Source organism: Ceratotherium simum, chromosome 2 (genome assembly GCF_057802395.1).
Source record: "Ceratotherium simum simum isolate JZ-2026a chromosome 2, ASM5780239v1, whole genome shotgun sequence".
NCBI classification, from domain to species: Eukaryota; Metazoa; Chordata; class Mammalia; order Perissodactyla; family Rhinocerotidae; genus Ceratotherium; species Ceratotherium simum.
This window is the reverse complement of record NC_141901.1, coordinates 24,128,596-24,150,293: the sequence shown is the minus strand read 5'-3', so window position 1 is coordinate 24,150,293 and position 21,698 is coordinate 24,128,596. Positions and strand designations below refer to the sequence as shown.

The window sequence follows — 21,698 nt, the reverse complement described above, 5'->3', positions numbered from 1 at the left end:
ATCACTGTTTCCACTGGCTACCTGAGGAAGCCTGAGAGTTCTGGGTCGTCCCACATGCCCAGGATCCTAACCTTCATATGGCTCTATGGGCAGCAATGCACCCCCTACCCAGCACCTCCTATCCACCCCCACCCAGCTGCTTTATGTTTCCCCAGAGCACTGATCCACTTACCACTACCTGCCTCTACCCACTGAAACCTAAGCTTTACGAGGCAGGGGTTTTATTCATCACTGTATTGCCAAGCACATAGAATAGTGCCTGACAGAAAGTAGACACTCATAAATATTTGTTGAATGAATATGTTTCTTCCTCTAACACAGATACGTACATAGGAGAAGAGGAAAGGGACTTCTAATTCTTATTGTCTATGTCTAGCAAAATGTACCTTCTTATTATCCTCTTCCATTTCTAAACATTATTCTCCAAGGTGCCAAGGAAAACTCTAGGTTTGTGAGCCATGGTCCAAGGGCATGGCTACTGGTCTCAAAAGGAGTGAGGTAAGATCCACCATTACTTCTGGAAAAATATATTCCATGCCCCAATATTTATTCAATCAGCAAACAAATATTTCCTGAGTGCCTAATTTGTGTCAGACACCATTCTAGGGACTGAAAATAAAGCAGTGAAAAAAGTTACCATCTCCGCTTTGAAGGAGCTGAGCACCAGGGAGTGACAAACACTATGGAGGAAAAGAAAGCTGGGGATGGTGTTGTAGGGTGTTGGGGAGTTCTATTTACATAGGGTGGTTTCTGATTAATTGACTTTTGAACAAAGATCTGGATAAAGTGAGGGAAAGAAAGAGAGCAAGTTTCCGGCAGAAGGAACAGCATGTGCCAAGTCCCTGAGGTGGGAACCAGTGTGGTATGTCCCAGGTGGTGGCCATGAAATGAGGCCAGGGAGAGTAGAGGAGATAAGACTGAAAAGACAAGCAGGGACTTGTTCCTGGAGAGCTTATAAGCACAGGATACGTGAGTGTGGTTTTTTTTTGTGTGTGTGAGGAAGATCAGCCCTGAGCTAACATCCATGCTAATCCTCCTCTTTGTGCTGAGGAAGACCGGCTCTGAGCTAACATCTATTGCCAATCCTCCTCCTTTTTTTTTTCCCCGAAGCCCCAGTAGATAGTTGTATGTCATAGCTGCACATCCTTTTAGTTGCTGCATGTGGGACGCGGCCTCAGCATGGCCGGAGAAGTGGTGCGTCGGTGCGCGCCCGGGATCCGAACCCGGGCCGCCAGTAGCAGAGTGCGCGCACTTAACGGCTAAGCCACGGGGCCAGCCCAATGAGTGTGGATTTTATCCCACGTGTGGTGTGAAACCATAGGCAAGTTTTGAGCAATGTATATCTAATGTATTTTTTAAAAAGATCACTCACACTGTTGTGTGAAGAAGTAAATGTGGGAGCAGCCAGAGTAGAGGCCAGGGGAGAGTTGGGAGGCCCCTGCTGCACTTTGGGAGAGAGATGACGATGGATTGGATCAGGGTGGTAGCAGTGGTCAGATTCAGGATGGAGTCTGAAGGAGGAGTTGACAGGACTTCTGACAGATTGGATGTGGGATGTGAGACAAAGAGAGTCAAAGGTACTCCTAGATCTTTGACCACTTTCTGAGATGAGGAGGGGGCAGGGGTGAGTGTGTGTGTTTTGGGGTGGAGGATAGGAATTCTTCTTCGGCCATGGTAAATTTGAGATAACATCAAGTATAGGTGGCAATCTGATCTATGCCATCTGTTAGATGTGTCAGGAACTCAGCAGAAAGGCGAGGGCCAGAAATAGAAATGTGGGAGTCATCAGAATAGAGATGAGATTTTAAGTCCTGTAACAGGTCAAAGACCAGCAATCTGTCTAAGTTGAGATCGCCTAGAAACTAAGTGAAGATGATGAGAAGAGGGCCCAGTAATGAGCTTTGGTGTTCTTCAACATTCAGAGGACAGAAGAGGGCCATCTTATATGAAGAGGGTGTTATTTTAGAGTTAATAATGTTTATCATTTGACTCATTACACATGTTCATATTAAATGAACATATGATGTTATGATGTTAGAGATAATGTCCCATCTCCTTATTAATCCTTATTTTACAAATGAGGATTTTCTCTTTGCATCTGCTGGCCTCCTAGGGGAGAGGGTACACTCTCATCTGTTCTCAGTCTAGTGTGGCAGACCCGAACTTTTGTTTGAAATGAGAGAAGGTCTCTTTTGGGATGAGTTCACCTTTGGAACCCCCAATATACCTTTTTTATTCTTGATTACATTTAAAGTTGAAACCAAAGACCATAAGTTTGAAGCAGAGATTAATGAGAAAACTATGGGAAAAAAAAATTTAATAAGCTCTTGAGAATACACAGCACTGGGTCAACAATTACCTACCATTTGTTTAGACAAGTGGTTCTCAAACTTTTAGGTTTCCGCACCCATTATACTCTTAAAAATTATTGCAGACCCTATCAAGCTTTTGTTCCTGTTTGTTGTATCTCTCAATATTTACCATATTAGAAATTTAAACTGAGAAAAAAATTTAAAACTCAAGAATACAAGTCCACATTCCATTAAAGGTCAGAGTAATGATGTCACTACACTTCACATTGCTTCTGGAAAACCCCATTGTACTCTCATGAAAGCATGAGAATAAAAAAGGCAAATAGTATCTCAGTAACATTATGAAAATAGCTTTGACCACATGCACCTCTGAAAAAGACTTGAATACCCAGGGGTCCCCAGACCACTCTTTGAGAATTACTCGTTTAGACTAATAAAGAAAGAGCATGTATTTACATACCAATCACCATAACCTTCAAATGAAGTCTATACTTATTCTGTATCTTGTCATCATAAAATTGAGTTTCTGTTTAAGTCTGTTTACTTAAAGGGAACTAAGAGCTTTTCTGCAATTTTTAAAGGTTTCTTTTAATGTTCCAGAATTGTTGGCTTATACTCTTGCTATCATTAATGTTGGTTATGGAAATTACATTTGTTAGACTCTGTTTTGTAGAAAACTATGTGTATTCATGTAAAGTGGTAAACTATGTTTGTCACAGGAGGTGGAATTTACCCTCCACTATTAAACTGGTGAGAACCAACCTACTAGCTGTGACTTAACTCATCTAGTTCCAGGCAATTCAATCAGAATAAAAGATTACGCAGATTTGCTTAGAATTAGGAACACTAAGGGCATTCCTCCTTGTGAAAGAGTTCTTTTTTTGAGTAAAATAAACAAATGACTGTTACAGATTAACTTTAAAACACAATGGAGAATCTCAATTTTCCATGCCATTCTGTCACCCTGTCTACACCACTAACCAAGAGCATGAGGCAAATGTAAGTCACAGTCCCCTCATCAAAAAAGTTAGATCTCCAATAGGGCGATTCTTTTGTTTCTGATCTAACTTAATCATTTGTTGGTTGTATTTAATATAATTACATTCTCCTCTCTTTTTTTTTTTTTTGTGGTGAGGAAGACTGGCCCTGAGCTAACATCCATTGCCAATCTTCCCCTTTTTGCTGAGGAAGATTAGCCCTGAGCTAACATCTGTGGCCATCTTCCTCTATTTGTATGCGGGATGGCGCCACAGCATGGCTTGAAGAGCGGTGCGTAGGTCTGCACCCAGGATCTGAACCTGTGAACCCTGAGCCGCCTAAGCAGAGCATGAGAACTTAATCACTGTGCCACCGGGCCAGCCCTTCTCCTCTTTTTTTTTTTTAATAAATGAAAAAATATACCATCAGTTGCTTGCCTTGACTTAGAAACAAATATTCACAATCAAGGTATTTACCAATTCCTCTTGCTCCTCCTGCAAAATAATACTACCACCACCGCATACCCTCTGTGCCAACCTCCCTCCACATTTTATTCTTGTTTCTCAGGGTTTTTTGTTTAATACTTGTCATCAAAATCATTTCCATTGTATCTCAATTTTGCACATGAAATTTATACAGAGGCCACGGAAATTGGTGTGATAGGAGGCTTCAGGAGTCTTCGGTGGTCTATTATAATTTATCTAGAACAACTTTTCTCACAATGTGGTTCTCAGGCCACCAGCATCAGAATCACCTTAGCCTGCTGAGAATGCAGATTCCAGGACCCAAACTAGAGCCCATCGGATGAGCCAGCCTGGAGCTGGAGCCTGCAATTCTGTGAGCAGAAGAAAATGAGAATCTCTGGTCTATAGTAGATCTTACATCAACCAGCCTAATTTCCTGCTGCTTTTAACTTCGGAGAGATTGCCTTTAAACGATCCCAAAGCAATACCTATGAACCTCTTTCAACCCCAGAAATTCTTCCTAAGTTTACTTATAAATCCCTCCTGTTGATTGGGTGGGAATCCTACCATAACATCTTACTTTTTGGTGGAAAGTGCTTTTTCTCCATGTGAACAAGGAGACTCAGCGTGACCCAGAAGCTCCTGTCACTGTCGGGAACAGGTTCTTTGATTTGGGTGTGAGTAAAGGACTTATAGGCACCACTGAAATGCCTCTTTTGAACTCGCAATAAGCTGACTTGATTGCTTCTTTCCACCAAGCAGTGGGAGTCACGCTTTTCATTGATCTCCTCCAGGAGATGTTGTTTATTTGCTTTACGGTTTTTAGTGATTTCACTAGTTCTTTTTATAGATGCCATTGTGTTGACAAATCAGTCATCAACTGATTCTTGCTGTCCTGTAAACAAATGAAAAAATACTCTCAGTTGCCTGCTTGACCTAGAAGCTGGTATCCACAATCAGGTATTTACCAGTTCCTTTCTCCTGCCAAATACCACCACCACTGCGCCCCCTGCCCCACAACTCACTCCCTTTTTTATTACTGTTTCCTAAGGTCTTTTTGTTTTTTGATGTTTCTTCAGGAAAAAAAAGTTCAAAGGAAGAGGGTATAGTAAGAGAATATATTTTGTTTTTGACACTAATACTGTGCATTAATTCTTGCTTTTAGGAATTTTCCTTGTTTCTTCTGATTATAAAAATAATATATATTCATTGTAGAAAATGTCAAAAATACAGAAAAGCATAAAGTAGAAAAACTAAAATCACTCTTGATCCAGAGACAACCAAATTAACATTTTGGATGTTTCTTTCCCAAGAAACATCCAAAGGGATTTCATTACAAAAGGTACAGAAAAATACATTACATTGGCTATGGTAGAACATAAATTTAAAAATGTATAAGTGATGTTAAGAATTTCAGAAGAGCTTGCTTGTGAGGGCTGTAAATTTGTTTTTTCAGGCATTTGAAGTGCTTAAAAATCAGATATATTACATTTACAAAGAAATTTTAAAGTATTTAAAGAACTTGTATTAACTAAGTTTGTAAATGGAATGATTACCTCTAGTGTTTAGTCTTTTCAACTTGGGTTAACTGAACATTAATTTCAGAAAAAATAAAGGTGATCATTCTTTATACAAAAATAACTCGATTTAGAAATAGAATACAAGAGTCATATGTTGAAATCAAAGATTGGCCGACAGGTTTTTAATGTTTTAATTTTAGAAAACCAGTATTAATTTGAAATCCAAATAACTATAAATAGTCCTTTCTACACACAAAGGCTCCTCTCAGACATTAAAAAACAATCTCACATTAACATTTTATATAGGTGAACAGAACTTCCACTTAAATGACTATAGTCATTTAAATATAGATTTAAATATAGATTATTCAGACAAACCTCCCAGTGAAAACTACTAAAAGCGCTAGAGGAAAATATTTTTTTTTTATTTTTTTTTTTATTTTTTTTTATTTTTTTAAAGATTTTATTTATTTATTTTTCCCCCAAAGCCCCAGTAGATAGTTGTAGGTCATAGCTGCACATCCTTCTAGTTGCTGTATGTGGGACGCGGCCTCAGCATGGCTGGAGGAGTGGTGCCTCGGCGCGCACCCGGGATCCGAACCCGGGCCGCCGGCAGCGGAGAGCACGCACTTAACCGCTAAGCCACGGGGCCGGCCCTAGAGGAAAATATTTTTAAAAATTTGTTGATAATAAAATGACAAGAGAGTAAGGAAATATTAGGCCCAAAATGAAGAGAAAGCAAGAACAAGGACCTAGAGAAGTAAACAGAATCTGTGCTTTCCCTGAGGACATTTTCAGATCCCAGAGGGTTAGAGAAGAGGACAGAGAGCACAAAAATCAAAGCCCAAAGCCTATGCACAGTGGAGAGTCTAAAGTAGACCTTTTTCGGGCCGGCCCCGTGGCTTGGCGGTTAAGTGCTCGCGCTCCGCTGCTGGTGGCCCGGGTTCGGATCCCGGGCGCGCACTGACACACCGCTTCTCTGGCCACGCTGAGGCCGTGTCCCACATACAGCAACTAGAAGGATGTGCAGCTATGACATACAACTATCTACTGGGGCTTTGGGGGAAAATAAACAAATAAATAAAAATTATAAAGTAGACCTTTTCCATATTAAGTTGGGACCCAAAGTGTTACCTGCTCAGGGTAAGAGTGAACCAGAAATAAACTCATATTCCATCACCAATTTGCAGGGAGAGTGTTGCCTTAGCATTAATCACAGTTCTGGGGGAAAAAAATCCCTCCATCAAAAGTTATAAGCACTAGCTGACTCTTGTATGCATTTTCAGCCCAAATTCACAACCAGGGTGGTTACAAGAAATGTCAGGGTGAGAAACAAGGGTGGTTATGTTACTGAACCTCTTAATTTCTTTTTTTTTTTTAAGATTTTATTTATTTATGTTTCCCCCCCAAAAGTCCCAGTAGATAGTTGTATGTCATAGCTGCACATCCTTCTAGTTGCTGTATGTGGGACAAGGCCTCAGCATGGCCAGAGAAGCAGTACGTCGGTGCACGCCCGGGATCCGAACCCAGGCCGCCAGCAGCGGAGCGTGCGCACTTAACCACTAAGCCACGGGACCAGCCCTGAACCTCTTAATTTCAGTTTCAAGTGCCCAATGCTCAGTAAGCCAAATACCAAGACATCAGTGCTTGGAGATAAAGTTTTATTTGAATTGGCCAAGACGAGAAGACGGGGGCATGGGTTCTCTCAAATCTGCCTTAACAAGAGAAGAAAATAGGGGATTTTATAGAACTAAGGGGTGTGGCAGGAGGTGTTTCAGAGGAAAAAAAGGGTAATCCGTGTTTCTTTCCTCCCGATAAGCCCCTGGGCAATCTGACTTCTAGGCATCAACAGCAGCTGGGGGCACATTATCTGGTGATCCTTGAAGGCATTCTCTTTTTTCTGTAAAACAAGCTCATAAATCTTTGTGACCCTTGAGTTCCTCCTCAAGTTAACCAGGAAAACAGCAAATTGACAAGATTAACTTCTTCTCATAACAAGGTCAAAAGGTAATCTTATTGAATATTTACAGTAACCCTCAGGTACCCAGCTGAAACCTCAAGCTCAGAATTTACCTGAAGGGGTTCCAGGCTAAGAATATATCCAAGTGCCTGACAGAAGCAGGCTCAAATCTTTTCTGGAAGAACTTCATCCTAGGCCTCTGGGAATCCCCAACAATACTTTTTCAAAGATGACAAATAGCACATAGCTGAGGATAACTACTCAAGCACACAAGTAAATAAGGCATTGTGAAGTGAGAACAGTAGAAACAAATCCATGAAATCAACATACATTAGAAGCATCAGATTATAGAACAATTATGCATACTACACTTAAAGAAGTAAGAAAACAAGTTTGCAACTATCTTCAGAAAACAAGAAACCAAAAGAATTTCTAGAAATTAAAAAATGTTATTAAATAAATTTAAAACTCATTGTATGGGGGGCCAGCCTGGTGGCACAAGTGGTTAAGTGTGCATGCTCCACTGCGGCGGCCCAGGGTTCGCCGGTTCAGATCCCAGGCGCACACCCACGCACTGCTTGTCAAGCCATGCTGTGGTGGCGTCCCATATAAAGTAGAGGGTGATGGGCATGGATGTTAGCTCAGGGCCAGTCTTCCTCAGAAAAAAGAGGAGGATTGGCATTAGATGTTAGCTTAGGGCTGATATTCCTCACAAAAAAAATAAATAAATAAAACTCATTGTATGGATTTAGCAGCAGACATGGATTCAGATGAAGAGAGAATTAGAGAACTGGAGGAGAGATCAGAAGTAATTATCCTGAATGCAGCACAGAAGAACAAAAAGATAGAAACTATGAAAAAGTTAAATATGTGGGGACACAGTGAGAAGGTAAAACCTATGTGGATGTCCAGAGGAGACGAATGAGGCAGAGGCAAGATTTAGATAGATGTTTGAGAAATATCCAGAACTGATGAGTGGTACCAGTCCATAGACTCAAGGAGCTCATAGAATACAAGTCAGGATTTTTTTTAAATCTACATTTAGATTACAGTGAAATTTGAAAAACACTAAAAATATTAAAAGCCATCAGAGAATAAAAGGAGGGGCAGTTTGACTAATAGCTGACTCCTCAACAAGCAACAACTAAAGGCATAAGACAGAGAAATTATATTTTCAATGTGCTACAGAAGTTATACAGATGGTAAGTCAACACATAAGAAGATGCTCAGCATCATCAGTCGTAAGGGAAATGTAAATCAATACTACGATGACATACCACTACATACCACTAGAATGACTGAAAGTAAAAAGATTGGCTATATCAAGTACTGGTGAAGATGTGGAAGAACTGGACCTCTCATACCTGCTAGTGAGAATGTAAAAAGGTAAAACCGCTTCAAAGAAAACAGTTTGGCAGCTTCTTAAAAAGTTGAAAATATACCTACCATATGGTCCACTCCTAAGTATTTACTCAACAGAAATGAAATTCTCCATACAGTGTATGAAGAAATTATTTGTACATTCAAAAACTTGTACATGAATGTTCATCACAGCTTTTTTTAATGAGTGAAAGTACTACCAACCCAAATGACCATTAACAGCAGAATGGATAAACAAATGGTGGTAAATCCATGTAATGGATACTTCTCAGTTATAAAAAAGCAATGTACTGGGGCCGACCCGGTGGCGCAGTGGTTAAGTGCGGGTGCTCCACTTTGGCAGCCTGGGGTTTGCAGGTTTGGATCCCAGGTGCACACCGATGCACCGCTTGTCAAGCCATGCTGTAGTGGTGTCCCATATAAAGTAGAGGAAGATGGGCACGGATGTTAGCCGAGGGCCAGTCTTCCTCAGCAAAAAAAAAAGAGGAGGATTGGCATCAGATGTTAACTCAGGGCTGATCTTCCTCAAAAAAAAAAAAATCTTACAAGTATTTATGCCTGCAGAAAATAGTTGTCCCTGAACAGAAGGAAATGCTTTAAGGGAGAATAGGAATTCTGGACCTTTTTCCCCCTCCTTCTTTCCAGAGCCACGAGGAAGGCTAGGATTTTCTGAAAGATGGTAAAGAATCGTCTCAGGCAGTTATTGCCGCAATAATGAGGCAAAACTCAGTGTCATACAACAATAAACGTTTATTCTCGAGCTCCGTAGTGGATTGACGGATCTAGGCTGAGCTCACCTGAGAACTCGGCTTCAGGCTGAGAGTCTGGTCGGGCTTGCTCCCTGCTGAGAGTTGAGCTTAGGTCTGCTCCCAAAATTTTAGGACTGGGAGAAACAAGAAAAGCTATTTTTCTCTAATCCAATGTCTCTGACAGAATCTAACTCTCCTATTCTCATTTTGTTTCTGGGAATTTTAATAATATAAGAGAAAAAAAATTTTTAAGGTAAAGGATATGAGAAGAAAGCAAACTTTTTTTTTTTTTTAAAGGAACTGCAGTTTAATTTTGTCATCTCTGGCATATGCAGCTTTCTCATTTTATATTTCTATTGCCTATCTCCCTTGGAAAATCCTTGAGCTCATGCCTCATATCTTTTACAATAACTTGGAGTTTGAGCTCAGTGTAATGTAGGAGCCCAATAAAAAGCAATTGACAAATTGACCTTCTTAAAGGTACAACTTCAGCAATGTTTGCTCACAAATATGAAAGATAAATGTACAACCGACCAGAAAATGATCCCTTGGTATTTAAATAAACAGTTCTTTAGGCAAGATGTCAACTGCAAAAGTGAAAAGAGAAGATGTCTTTTCAAAATTGGACGTAGCACGTTTAAACTGAAGGAAGACAAAATATTTAACACACTCAATTAACACTAAAGAATTAGATTGGACTCAATAAAGCTAACTCTATTCCAATCACCAATTAATTATTCAGTATAATGGAAACAAAATATGGATGAAATAAATCTACAAATAGTTCAAATATCTCATTTTTGTCATTAATTTCAGGTTCCTTTTACTAGAGATATTAATTCATCAGAAATTAAACTTTTTGAATTCTATCTCCTTTAATACTTTCACTCTTTATCCTCTCTGGGGGATGTACAAATGAAAAACAAATGGGGACATGACTAAAGGAAAAACAAAAGAAAACAAGGGAATTATCCCTTTTGTATTTTTGAGCTAATTTATATTTTGCTAAAAGCTCATTATATGGGTTTACTACAAATGAAATGTAGATATCTTAGTTAAAAGTTCACTGAGAAGATCACAAAATTCAAACTTATTATAAATCACCTGAAAACTGAAATCAACTAAAATTAAACACAGCAATCGAATCTAGTGGTAAGAGCATAGATTTTGGAGACAAAAAGACTTGGTTCCTATGCAAGCTATGCTAACTGTACAACCTTGGTTAAGTTACCTTCTCTGAGCATCAGTTTCCTTATATGTTAAATGCAAGTAACACCCAACTGACGTAGTGTCACAAGGATTAAATGAGCCCATGCATATCAAGAGCTCAGTACAGCCAACCCTCAATAAACAGTAACTTTGATACATTAATTAGGCACTGTGAAAAAAAAGGATTGGTTCAATTGGATAAATAAATGGTATTTTTTGTTCCTCCAGTTACTAATCTATTTACTTGCTGTGTGACCAGGACCAGCTACATAATGTTTGGGGCCTAGTACAAAAGGAAAATACTGGGCCCCTTGTTGAAAAATCCCAGAGGATTTTAAGATGGCACCAGCAGAACATTAAACCAAGTGTGGGGCCGTTATGAGTGTGGGGTCCTTGTGCAAGTGTAGAGGTCCCATGCCTGGTAAACTGGCTCTGTGTGTGACATAGGAACTGGTCAATTTCCATGGTTAATTACCCAGTTTTACAATCTCTTAAATGGAGATAAGTAATGTGTGTAACCTATGGCTTTTTTGTGCGTGTGAGGAAGACCAGCCCTGAGCTAACATCCATGCTAATCCTCCTCTTTTTGCTGAGGAAGACCGGCTCTGAGCCAACATCTATTGCCAATCCTCCTCCTTTTTTTCCCCAAAGCCCCAGTAGATAGCTGTATGTCATAGTTGCACATCCTTCTAGTTGCTGTATGTGGGACGCGGCCACAACATGGCCAGAGAAGCGGTTCGTCGGTGTGCACCCAGGATGCCAGTAGCGGAGCGCGTGCACCCAACCGCTAAGCCACAGGGCTGGCCCTAACCTATGGCTTTTTAAAGGGCTTTGAAAATATTAAGCATGTGTATACAGTAGCTCCTCATTATTCTGTATTTGCAAATTTGCCTATTCACTAAAATTTGTTTGTTATCCCCAAATCAATACTTATGGCACTTTCACAGTCATTTCCAGACACGCCCAGAGCAGCGACAATTTTCAGCCTCCTTGATACACACGTTCCCAGTCGAGGTTGAACAAGGCGACACTCTGCTTTCTTGTTTCACCTCTCATTTTGTAAACGTGTCCTTTTCCCAGTCTATTTAGTGTCACATATTTTGCATTTTGGTGCTTTTTGTTGATTTCGCTGTTTAGAATGCCCCCCAAGCATGGTGCTGAAGTGCTGTCTGGTGTTCCTAAACAGCAAAAAGGCTGTGATGTGCCTTATGGAGAAAATACATATGTTGGATAAGCTTTGTTCAGGCATGAGTTATAGTGCTGTTGGCTGTGAGTTCAATGTTAATGAATCAATAATATATATAAATAAGGTGTCTTTAAACAGAAGCACACATAAAACAAGGTTATATATTGATTGGTTGACAAAAATGTTGTGACCAGAGGCTCACGGGAACCTACGCCTGTATTTCCTCTGGGAGCAATGGCTCAATATTTGTTAATTCAGTGTTCAGAGCCACTTTATAGAACATAACTACCACAATAACAAGAATCAACTGTATATATATAGAAAATATACCACTGTTTCTATAGGTATATTATTATAAATTACCTTTGACATACAGCAACCCAAAGCCTGTTTGAAGTCCACTGGTGTGGGTCAGCCCACTGAGATGTTACCCTGGTGATGGAATGATGGATCTGTGCCATTCCAACCTTGTTCTATTCCTAGAACCCTGGTTAAGAGATGTTTTGGAGTCAGAGAGACCATTTACTTATTACCCATGTGTCCTTGAATAAATTACTCAATCTCTCTTAATATCAGTTTCTTTGTCTGTAAAATGGGATAGAGACACCTATTTAATTGTTGTGTGTGTGTTTTGTTTTGTTTTTTGAGGAAGATCAGCCCTGAGCTAACATCCATGCCAATCCTCCTCTATTTGCTGAGGAAGACTGGCCCTGGGCTAACATCCGTGCCCATCTTCCTCCACTTTATATGGGACGCCGCCACAGCATGGCCTGACAAGCGGTGCATCAGTGTGTACCCGGGAATGAAACCCAGGCCGCCAGCAACAGAGCGCGCACTTAACCACTATGCCACAGGGCCGGCCCCTAATTGTTGTGTGTTTATGTGTATGTGGTAGGAGGTAGGGAGGGAGTTGGAATTAAATGAGATATGCAGTTAAAGCTTTTATTTTATTTTTTTGTGAGGAAGATCGCCCTGGGCTAACTTCCGTGCCCATCTGCCTCTACTTTATATGTGGACGCCGCCACAGCAGGGCTTGACGAGAGAACCCTGGGCCGCCGAAGCAGAGTGCACACACTTGAACCCCTACGCCACCAGGCTGCCCCCAGTTAAAGCTTTTGTGCCTGGCATCAAATTATTACGTTTACAGATATTTCTCAAGCACCTACTCTGTGCCTCATGCTGTTCTGTGTACTGGGGACAAATAGGAACCTGTCCCCCTGGAGCTTATAGTCTAAGTGTTTGTGGTAGGTACTTAGCAAATTGTAGTTCTTTTATGGATTTTATTAAAACTTCATGTTTTACTTGGAGAATTATTTTATTCATTTTTTTCCTCAGAAGAGGAAGCCTCTAGATAAAAAAAAAAAACTTCAGAAATACATTTCAGAAATACAAAAGTCATCGTTCTTTTTATCTCTTTACGAGAATTAGTGATGGAAGAAAGAAGATTGGTATGGAAGGAAGCAGTTCACAATGCCAGAGAAATTAATTCCCTGAAGAACTTCAGGAAGGCTCAGCAAAAGAAACTAGACCACCCAGCTCTAGGGAGACTAGGGTACAAAAACCGCTGAGACCAACACAGGGCAGTTGCTAAGAATAAAGAGGTATTTTTTCATTGCTTTTGTTTGTTTATTTGCTTTTTAACAAAGCTCCCAGATAATGCAAAGAGGTCTAATCAGTTGGGCACAACCCTGGCACGTGATGGCAAGGGGCTATAGCCAAATCTTCCCTTCTTAGAGTGCAACCTGGAGGGAGCTTTCTACATCTATGAGCCTCAGCTTCCTTAGCTGTAAAATGGGGCTGATATCAGTACAGAGCTATTGTGAGGATTAAAGAAGATAATGGGTGACAGAACATTATAAATTATAAAGTATAATACAAGCATTGTGAGTTTTCCTAAAGTGTATCTTAGATTGTTAACTCAGAAAGTTATGTGCACTGTGCCTGAGTAATGCTATCATTATTTTACAATGCCATAATTTGCCACATAAGAAACCCAATTTGAATAATTCTTTAGCCAACAATTTTTCCTTACTCAAAGGTTACTCTCTTGCCAGAGATTTCAGGCTATATTCTAAGGTTACTCCTAGCCCCATTTCCTGGACTTACTCTGGTTTGCTGCCCACTTCAACCCTTAAGAAGGTCTTACTTCATTCCCACTCTAAGTTATGGGATACAAGGCTAGACGTGCACGATTATGGCTAACTATGTAAAATGAATTTAGGGGCCAGACCGGTGGGATAGTGGTTAAGTGCGCGCACTCCACTGTGGCGACCCGGGGTTCGGATCCCAGGCGCACACTGACGCCCCACTTGTCAAGCCATGCTGTGGCAGCATCCTATATAAAATGGAGGAAGATGGGCACAGATGTTAGCCCAGGGCCAGTCTTCCTCAGTAAAAAAAGAGGAGGATTGGCAGATGTCAGCTCAGGGCTGATTGTCCTCACAAAAAAAAAAAAAAAGTTAAAATGAATTTAAACTGTGTTTAGTTACATTTCAGAGGGAGAGAGGGCATGATTTAACTTATGATATAAATTAAATTTTAAAATTTTGCAGTAATAGGGATGGCGATTTTCCTAATATTAGTCACTGCCACCTAAAAGTATTTACTGTATTAGATGCAAGTGATACTGTGTGGCATGAACTGCCAGTAGAAGACTTTTTTAGGTACTGAGGATATTATAAAATAAGATATAAGATCTAGTCTACCCCACTCTCATCAAGGGACAGATCATCCATACAGAAAATAAATAAGGAAATAATTGACCTAAACAAAACACTAGATGAGATGGACTTAATAGACATATACAGAGCACTCCATCCAAACACAGCAGATTACACATTCTTCTCAAGCACGCATGGAACATTCTCAAGAATAGACCATATGTTGGGAAACAAGGCATGCTTATATAAATTTAAGAAGATTGAAATCATAACAAGCATCTTTTCAGACCATAATGCCATGAAGTTAGAAATCAACTAGAAGGAAAAAACTGGGAAAATGAGAAAGCTGTGGAGACTCAACAACATGCTACTAAACAACCAATGGATCATTGATGAAATTAAAGGAGAAATCAAAGCATATCTGGAAACAAATGAAAATGAAAATACACCGTACCAACTCATATGGGATGCAGCAAAAGCGGTTTTGAGAGGGAAACTCATAGCAATACAGGCCCACCTTAACAAACAAGAAAAAGCCCAAATAAGCAACCTCAAACTATGCCTAACAGAATTAGAAAAAGAAGAACAAGCAAAGCCTAAAGTCAGCAGAAGGAGGGAAATAATAAATATCAGAGCAGAAATAAATGAAATTGAAATTAAAAAAAACAGTAGAAAGGAACAATGAAACAAAGAGCTGGTTCTTTGAGAAGATAAACAAAATTGACAAGCCCTTAGCCAGACTCACCAAGAAAAAAAGAGAGAAGGCTCAAATAAATAAAATTAGAAATGAAAAAGGAGAAATTATAACAGATACCACAGAAATACAAAAGACTATAAGAGAATACTATGAAAAACTACATGCCAACAAATTGGACAATCTAGAAGAAATGGATAGATTCCTAGACTCATACAACCTCCCAAAACTGAATCAAGAAGAAATAGAGAACCTGAATAGACCAATCACAGGTAAAGAGATTGAAACAGTAATCAAAAACCTCCCCAGGGGCCGGCCCCGTAGCTTAGCAGTTAAGTGCGCGTGCTCCGCTACTGGTGGCCCAGGTTCGGATCCCGGGCGTGGACTGACACACCGCTTCTCCGGCCATGCTGAGGTGGCATCCCACATACAGCAACTAGAAGGATGTGCAACTATGACATACAAGTATGTACTGTGGCTTTGGGGAGAAAAAGGGAAAAAAAGGCGGAGGATAGGCAATAGATGTTAGCTCAGAGCAGGTCTCCCTCAGAAAAAAGAGGAGGATTGGCATGAATGTTAGCTCAGTGCTGATCTTCCTCATAAAAAAAAAAACCTCCCCAAAAATAAAAGTCCAGGACCAGATGGCTTCTCTGGAGAATTTTACCAAACATTCAAAGAAGACTTAATACCTATCCTTCTCAAACTATTCCAAAAAATAGAGGAAGATGGAATACATTCCCAACACATTCTACAAGGCCAACATCACCCTGATACCAAAGCCAGGCAAAGACAATACTAAGAAGGAAAACTACAGACCAATGTCCCTGATGAACATAGATGCAAAAATCCTCAACAAAATATTGGCAAGCCGAATACAGCAATACATTAAAAAGATCACACACCATGATCAAGTGGAATTTATACCAGGGGCACAGGGATGGTTCACATCCACAAATTAATCAACGTGATACACCACATTAACAAAACGAGGAATAAAAACCATATGATCATCTCGATAGATCTTTTGACAAGATCCAGCATCCATTTGTGGTAGAAACTCTCAACAAAATGGGTATGGAAGGAAAGTACCTTAACATAATAAAGACCATATATGACAAACCCGCAGCCAACATCATACTCAATGGTAAAAAACTGAAAGCGATCCCTCTGAAAACAGGGACAAGACAAGGGTGCCCACTCTTGCCACTCTTATTCAACACAGTACTGGAGGTTCTGGCCAGAATAATTACGCAAGAAAAAGGAAGAAAAGCAATCCAAATAGGCAACAAAGAAGTGAAACTCTCGCTGTTTGCAGATGACATGATCTTATATATAGAAAATCCTAAATAATCCATTGGAAAACTATTATAAATAATCAACAACTACAGCCAAGTGGCAGGGTACAAAATCAACTAACAGAAATCAGTTGCATTTCCATATACCAACAACGAACTAACAGAAAGAGAACTCAAGAAGACAATCCCATTTACAATTGCAACAAAAAGAATAAAATATCTAGAAATAAATTTAACCAAGGAAGTGAAAGACCTATACAATGAAAACTATAAGACATTATTGAGTGAAATCAATGATGACATAAAGAAATGGAAAAAGATTCCATGCACTTGGATTGGAAGAATAAACATAGTTAAAATGTCCATACTACCTAAAGCAATCTACAGATTCAATGCAATCCCAATCAGAATCCCAAGGACATTCTTCACAGAAATAGAACAAAGAATACTAACATTCATATAGGGCAACAAAAGACCCCGCATAGCTAAAGCAATCCTGAGAAAGAAGAACAAGGCTGGAGGCATCACAATCCCTGACTTCAAAACATACTACAAAGTGTTAATAATTAAAACAGCATGGTACCGGCACAAAAACAGACACACAGATCAATGGAATAGAATGGAAAGTCCAAGAAATAAAACCTCATATCTACGGGCAGCTAATCTTTGACAAAGGTGCTAAGGACACACAGTGGAGAAAGGAAAGTCTCTTCAATAAATGGTGCTGGAAAACCAGACAGCCACTTGCAAAAGAATGAGAGTAGACTATGTTCTATCGCCATACACAAAAATTAACTCATAATGGATCAAAGACCTGAAGGTGAGACCTGAAACCATAAAACTCCTGGAGGAAAATATAGGTAGTACACTACTCGTCATCAGCCATAAAGGGATCTTTTTGAATTCCATGTCTACTCAGACAAGGGAAATAAAAGAAAAAATAAACAAGTGGGACTTCATCAGATTAAAGGGCTTCTACAAAGCAAACGAAACCAGCATCAAAATGAATAGGGAACCCACCAGCTAGGAAAAAATATTTGCAAACCATATGTCTGACAAAGGATTAATTTCCATAATATATAAAGAACTCACACAACTGAATAACAAAAAAACAAACAACCCAATCAAAAAATGGGCAGAGGAAATGAACAGACACTTCTCCGAAGAAGATATACAGATGGCCAATAGTCACATGACAAGATGCTCAACATCACTAATCATCAGGGAAATGCAAATCAAAACCACACTAAGATAGGGCTGGCCCTGTGGCTTAGCGGTTAAGTGTGCGCGCTCCACTACTGGCGGCCTGGGTTCGGATCCCGGGCATGCACCGACGCACCGCTTCTCCGGCCATGCTGAGGCCACGTCCCACATACAGCAACTAGAAGGATGTGCAACTATGACATACAACTATCTACCGGGGCTTTGGGGGAGAAAAAAAAAAGGAGGAGGATTGGCAATAGATGTTAGCTCAGAGCCGGTCTTCCTCAGCAAAAAGAGGAGGATTAGCATGGATGTTAGCTCAGGGCTGATCTTCCTCACAAAAAAAAAAAAACACACTAAAATGTCATCTTACACCCGTTAGAATGGCTAAAATCACCAAGACAAAAAGCAACAAATCCTGGAGAGGCTGTGGAGAAATGGGAACCCTAATCCACTGCTGGCGGGAATGCAAACCGGTGCAGCCTCTGTGGAAAACAGTATGGAGATTCCTCAAAAAACTAAAAATTAAAAATGATCCAGCTAGAGTCATATATATGGTGATGGACAAACAAAAATGTACAACCCAAAATTTCACAATGTTAGAAACCATTAAAACATCAATTAAAAAAAAAAATGATCCAGCTATCCCGCTATTGGGTATCTACCCAACGAACCTGAAATCAGCAATCCAAAGAGGCTTATGCACCCCTATGTTCATCGCAGCATTATTCACTATAGCCAAGACATGGAAGCAACCCGTGTCCCTCGACTGATGAATGGATAAAGAAGATGTGGTATATATATACCATGGAATACTACTCAGCCATAAAAAATGACAAAATCGTCCCATTTGCAACAACATGGATGGACCTGAAGGGTATTATGTTAAGCGAAATAAACCAGAAAGAGAAAGACAAACAGTGCATGATTTCACTCATATGTGGAAGATAAACCAACACATGGACAGATAGAACTGTTTAGTGGTTACCAGGGGCCAGGGGGGTTGCGGGGTGGGCACAAGGGGTGGAGCGACGCACTTATATGGTGACTGATAAACAATAATTTTACAACAAAATTTCACAAAAAATAAAGTAGTATTTCTGCCCACCCCCAAAGAAAAGATCTAGTCTCTGGCTTCAAGAAGCTCAAATCTAAATAAGAGATAAATACACAAGGGAAAAGCTAAGTAACATCGCCAGGAAGAGTTCAATGAGTGGCTGTAACAGTGCTACCAGGTCAGAAGAGGTATAACCACAGTCCCACTAGGATCAGTTTGAACTGACCCCATCATATCAACAGAGTGATTAAGAGCTGTTTTCCAGGGGCAGTGAGCCAAAAAAAATTGCAAGTCATGTCATCAGAGCATGGGCAGAGGAGAAAATCTTGACCTGAAATAACACCCAGAGCCAAACATTCACCCCTTCACAGAACCAAAGAACTGGGACGTGACTGGAACTTGAAAGTCGTACTCTCATCAGTGACCGGAACTTGAAAGTTAGACTCTCATCAGAAGCAAAGTACCCATTGTCTAGGAAGATCCAGTGTTAATGCCCCTTCCACATCTTACCATAAGTGTTAAAATTCTCCAATCAAAACTTGCCCCACCAGCATTACCATGTATCAGCCTATTCCCCTAACCTCTTAGGTTTTGCCCCAAGCCCTGGAGTGGCCAGACAGATTTGAGAGCCTTGCCTCTTGTTTCTTTGCTGGTCAACGTCACAATAAAGCCTTTTCGTTTCTCAAAAAGCTGGTGGCATAATTATTGGCTTTTTACGTGCATTGGGAGGAGAACCCCCTTTTTGTGCTGTAACAGAGGAAGAAGACTCTAGAGACTCTACTCATGGAAATATACTAAGGAAGGGAATTGAGCTGACCTGGACAATAAAGGATGGGTAGAATTTGGCTAAACTGAGAGAAGATGGAGAGCATTTCTTTTTTTTTTTTAATTTTTTTTTTTGTGAGGAAGATCAGCCCTGAGCTAACATCCATGCTAATCCTCCTCTTTTTGCTGAGGAAGACCGGCTCTGAGCTAACATCTATTGCCAATCCTCCTCCTTTTTTTTTCTCCCCCAAAGCCCCGGTAGATAGTTGTATGTCATAGTTGCACATCCTTCTAGTTGCTGTATGTGGGACGCGGCCTCAGCATGGCCGGAGAAGCGGTGCGTCGGTGCATGCCCGGGATCCGAACCCAGGCCGCCAGTAGCGGAGCGTGCGCACTTAACCGCTAAGCCATGGGGCCGGCCCCTGGAGACCATTTCTTAGCAGACCATGAGGAAGCTTGCATGATAAACATGCACATGGCATACTGGAGGCACTGAGTAGACTAATGTAATGTGATTTCTTCTCTGCTCTGCTGTAGGTATTGTCTCCAATCTATACACTCAGCCACACCCAACTCCTTCACCAATCCTGACCAAAAAGGTGGAGTTTCAGCAACGTCACACTCACAAGCCTGGAGATCAGGAATTAGTCTTGCTATGGTAGCCAATAAATATCTACTACTAGACTAATGTAATATTGTGATTTATAATAAGAAATATGTATGTGGTCTTCATCCCCGTTTCTGGCACAAAGCTTCTAATATGCTTGGAATTTCCCATGATGAGCACGATAAAGTTGTCTTTTATAATGTTAATGACATGACTTTTGGAAAGCACCTATGGATGGGGCTGGTTGCCAGGGGAGCCACCCATGTGATTAGAGGGTTGGAACCTTCGGTCCCACACCCAACCTGCAGGAGGGAGGGGCCAGAGGTTGAATCAATCACCAATGGCCAATGATTTAATCAATCATCTGTATGTAATGTTTTTGTTAGTGTTGTCTAGTCCATTAGTGACCCTGTGTACAGCAGATGGGAACCCTGCCTGGTCTTTTTGCACCATCCTCTCACCTTCTGGTGCTGTATCAGACAATGCTCCACTACTATTCACAGGGTTTTCATGGCCAACTTTTTCAGTAGTGGCTGGCCAGGTCTTTCTTCCTGGTGTGGGGGATCAGAATTGGCCACCTCAAAGTATGTCTCTTTGGCTTGACTTTTTTTTTTTTTGGTGAGGAAGATCAGCCCTGAGCTAACATCTGCCAATCCTCCTCTTTTTGCTGAGGAAGACCGGCCCTGGGCTAACATCCACGCCCATCTTCCTCCACTTTATACGGGTCGCCGCCACAGCATGGCTTGACAAGTGGTGTGTTGGTGCGCGCCCGGGATCCGAACCGGCAAACCCCGGGCTGCCGCAGCGGAGCGCATGCACCCAACCGCTTGCGCCACTGGGCTGGCACCTATCTTACATTCTTTTAGGCAGTTAGGGAGAAGCACAAAGTTTTGTTCAGAGTCTTTTGTTCTTAAAAATAATCAAGCCAGGGCCGGCCTGATGGCACAAGTGGTTGAGTGCGCGTGCTCTGCTGCAGCGGCCCCGGGTTCACCAGTTCGGATCCTGGGCGTGCACCGACACACCACTTGTCAAGCCATGCTGTGGCAGCGTCCCATATAAAGTAGAGGAAGATGGGCATGGATGTTAGCCCAGGGCCAGTCTTCCTCAGCAAAAAAAAAGAGGAGGATTGGCAGATGTTAGCTCAGGGCCAATCTTCCTCACAAAAATAAATAAATAAATAGATAGATAAATAAATAAATAAATAAAAGAATGTAAGATAGAAGGCCTGTTCCTGGAAGGAGCTAATATCATAAGATAACTATAGTATAATGTAAAATAGATGTCATAGACAAAAGGTACTAGCAAGCCCATTTTTATCAAAGTTCTGTCTCTTGAGTCACATTGTCTATATAGATGGTCCAGCAAATACTTGTTCACCAAATATTTGCATTTCCATCTCCATGTAAATTTCCTTACTCCCCTTTGAAGTCCCAAACCACTACCCCCAACATTCTCCTTTGTCTTTAGCTGAAGATGTTATTTAAGATGGCAGCTTCAGCCATTCTGTTGAGTTACTCAGATTTCCTGGGTTTCTCCCATGTATACATGCTATTAAACTTTGATTTTCTGTTATTCTGCCTCATGTCAATTTAATTCTTAGACCAGCCAGAAGGACCTAGAGGGTAGAGGGATAGTTCTTCCTCCACTACATTTGGTCTG

The 21,698-nt window shown here is 40.7% G+C and overlaps 1 protein-coding gene across 1 annotated transcript in view; it reads right to left on the bottom strand.

Moving 5' to 3' along the window:
* The window catches only part of SPATA45 (spermatogenesis associated 45), a 30,704-nt gene that overhangs the window by 1,762 nt on the left and 7,244 nt on the right, over nt 1-21,698 (bottom strand). The window contains exon 3 of the mRNA XM_004424896.2: nt 4,335-4,649. Within this exon, the coding sequence (XP_004424953.1) occupies nt 4,335-4,611 (277 nt within the window). The 5' untranslated portion in view covers nt 4,612-4,649. The remainder of the gene's footprint in view (nt 1-4,334; nt 4,650-21,698) is intronic.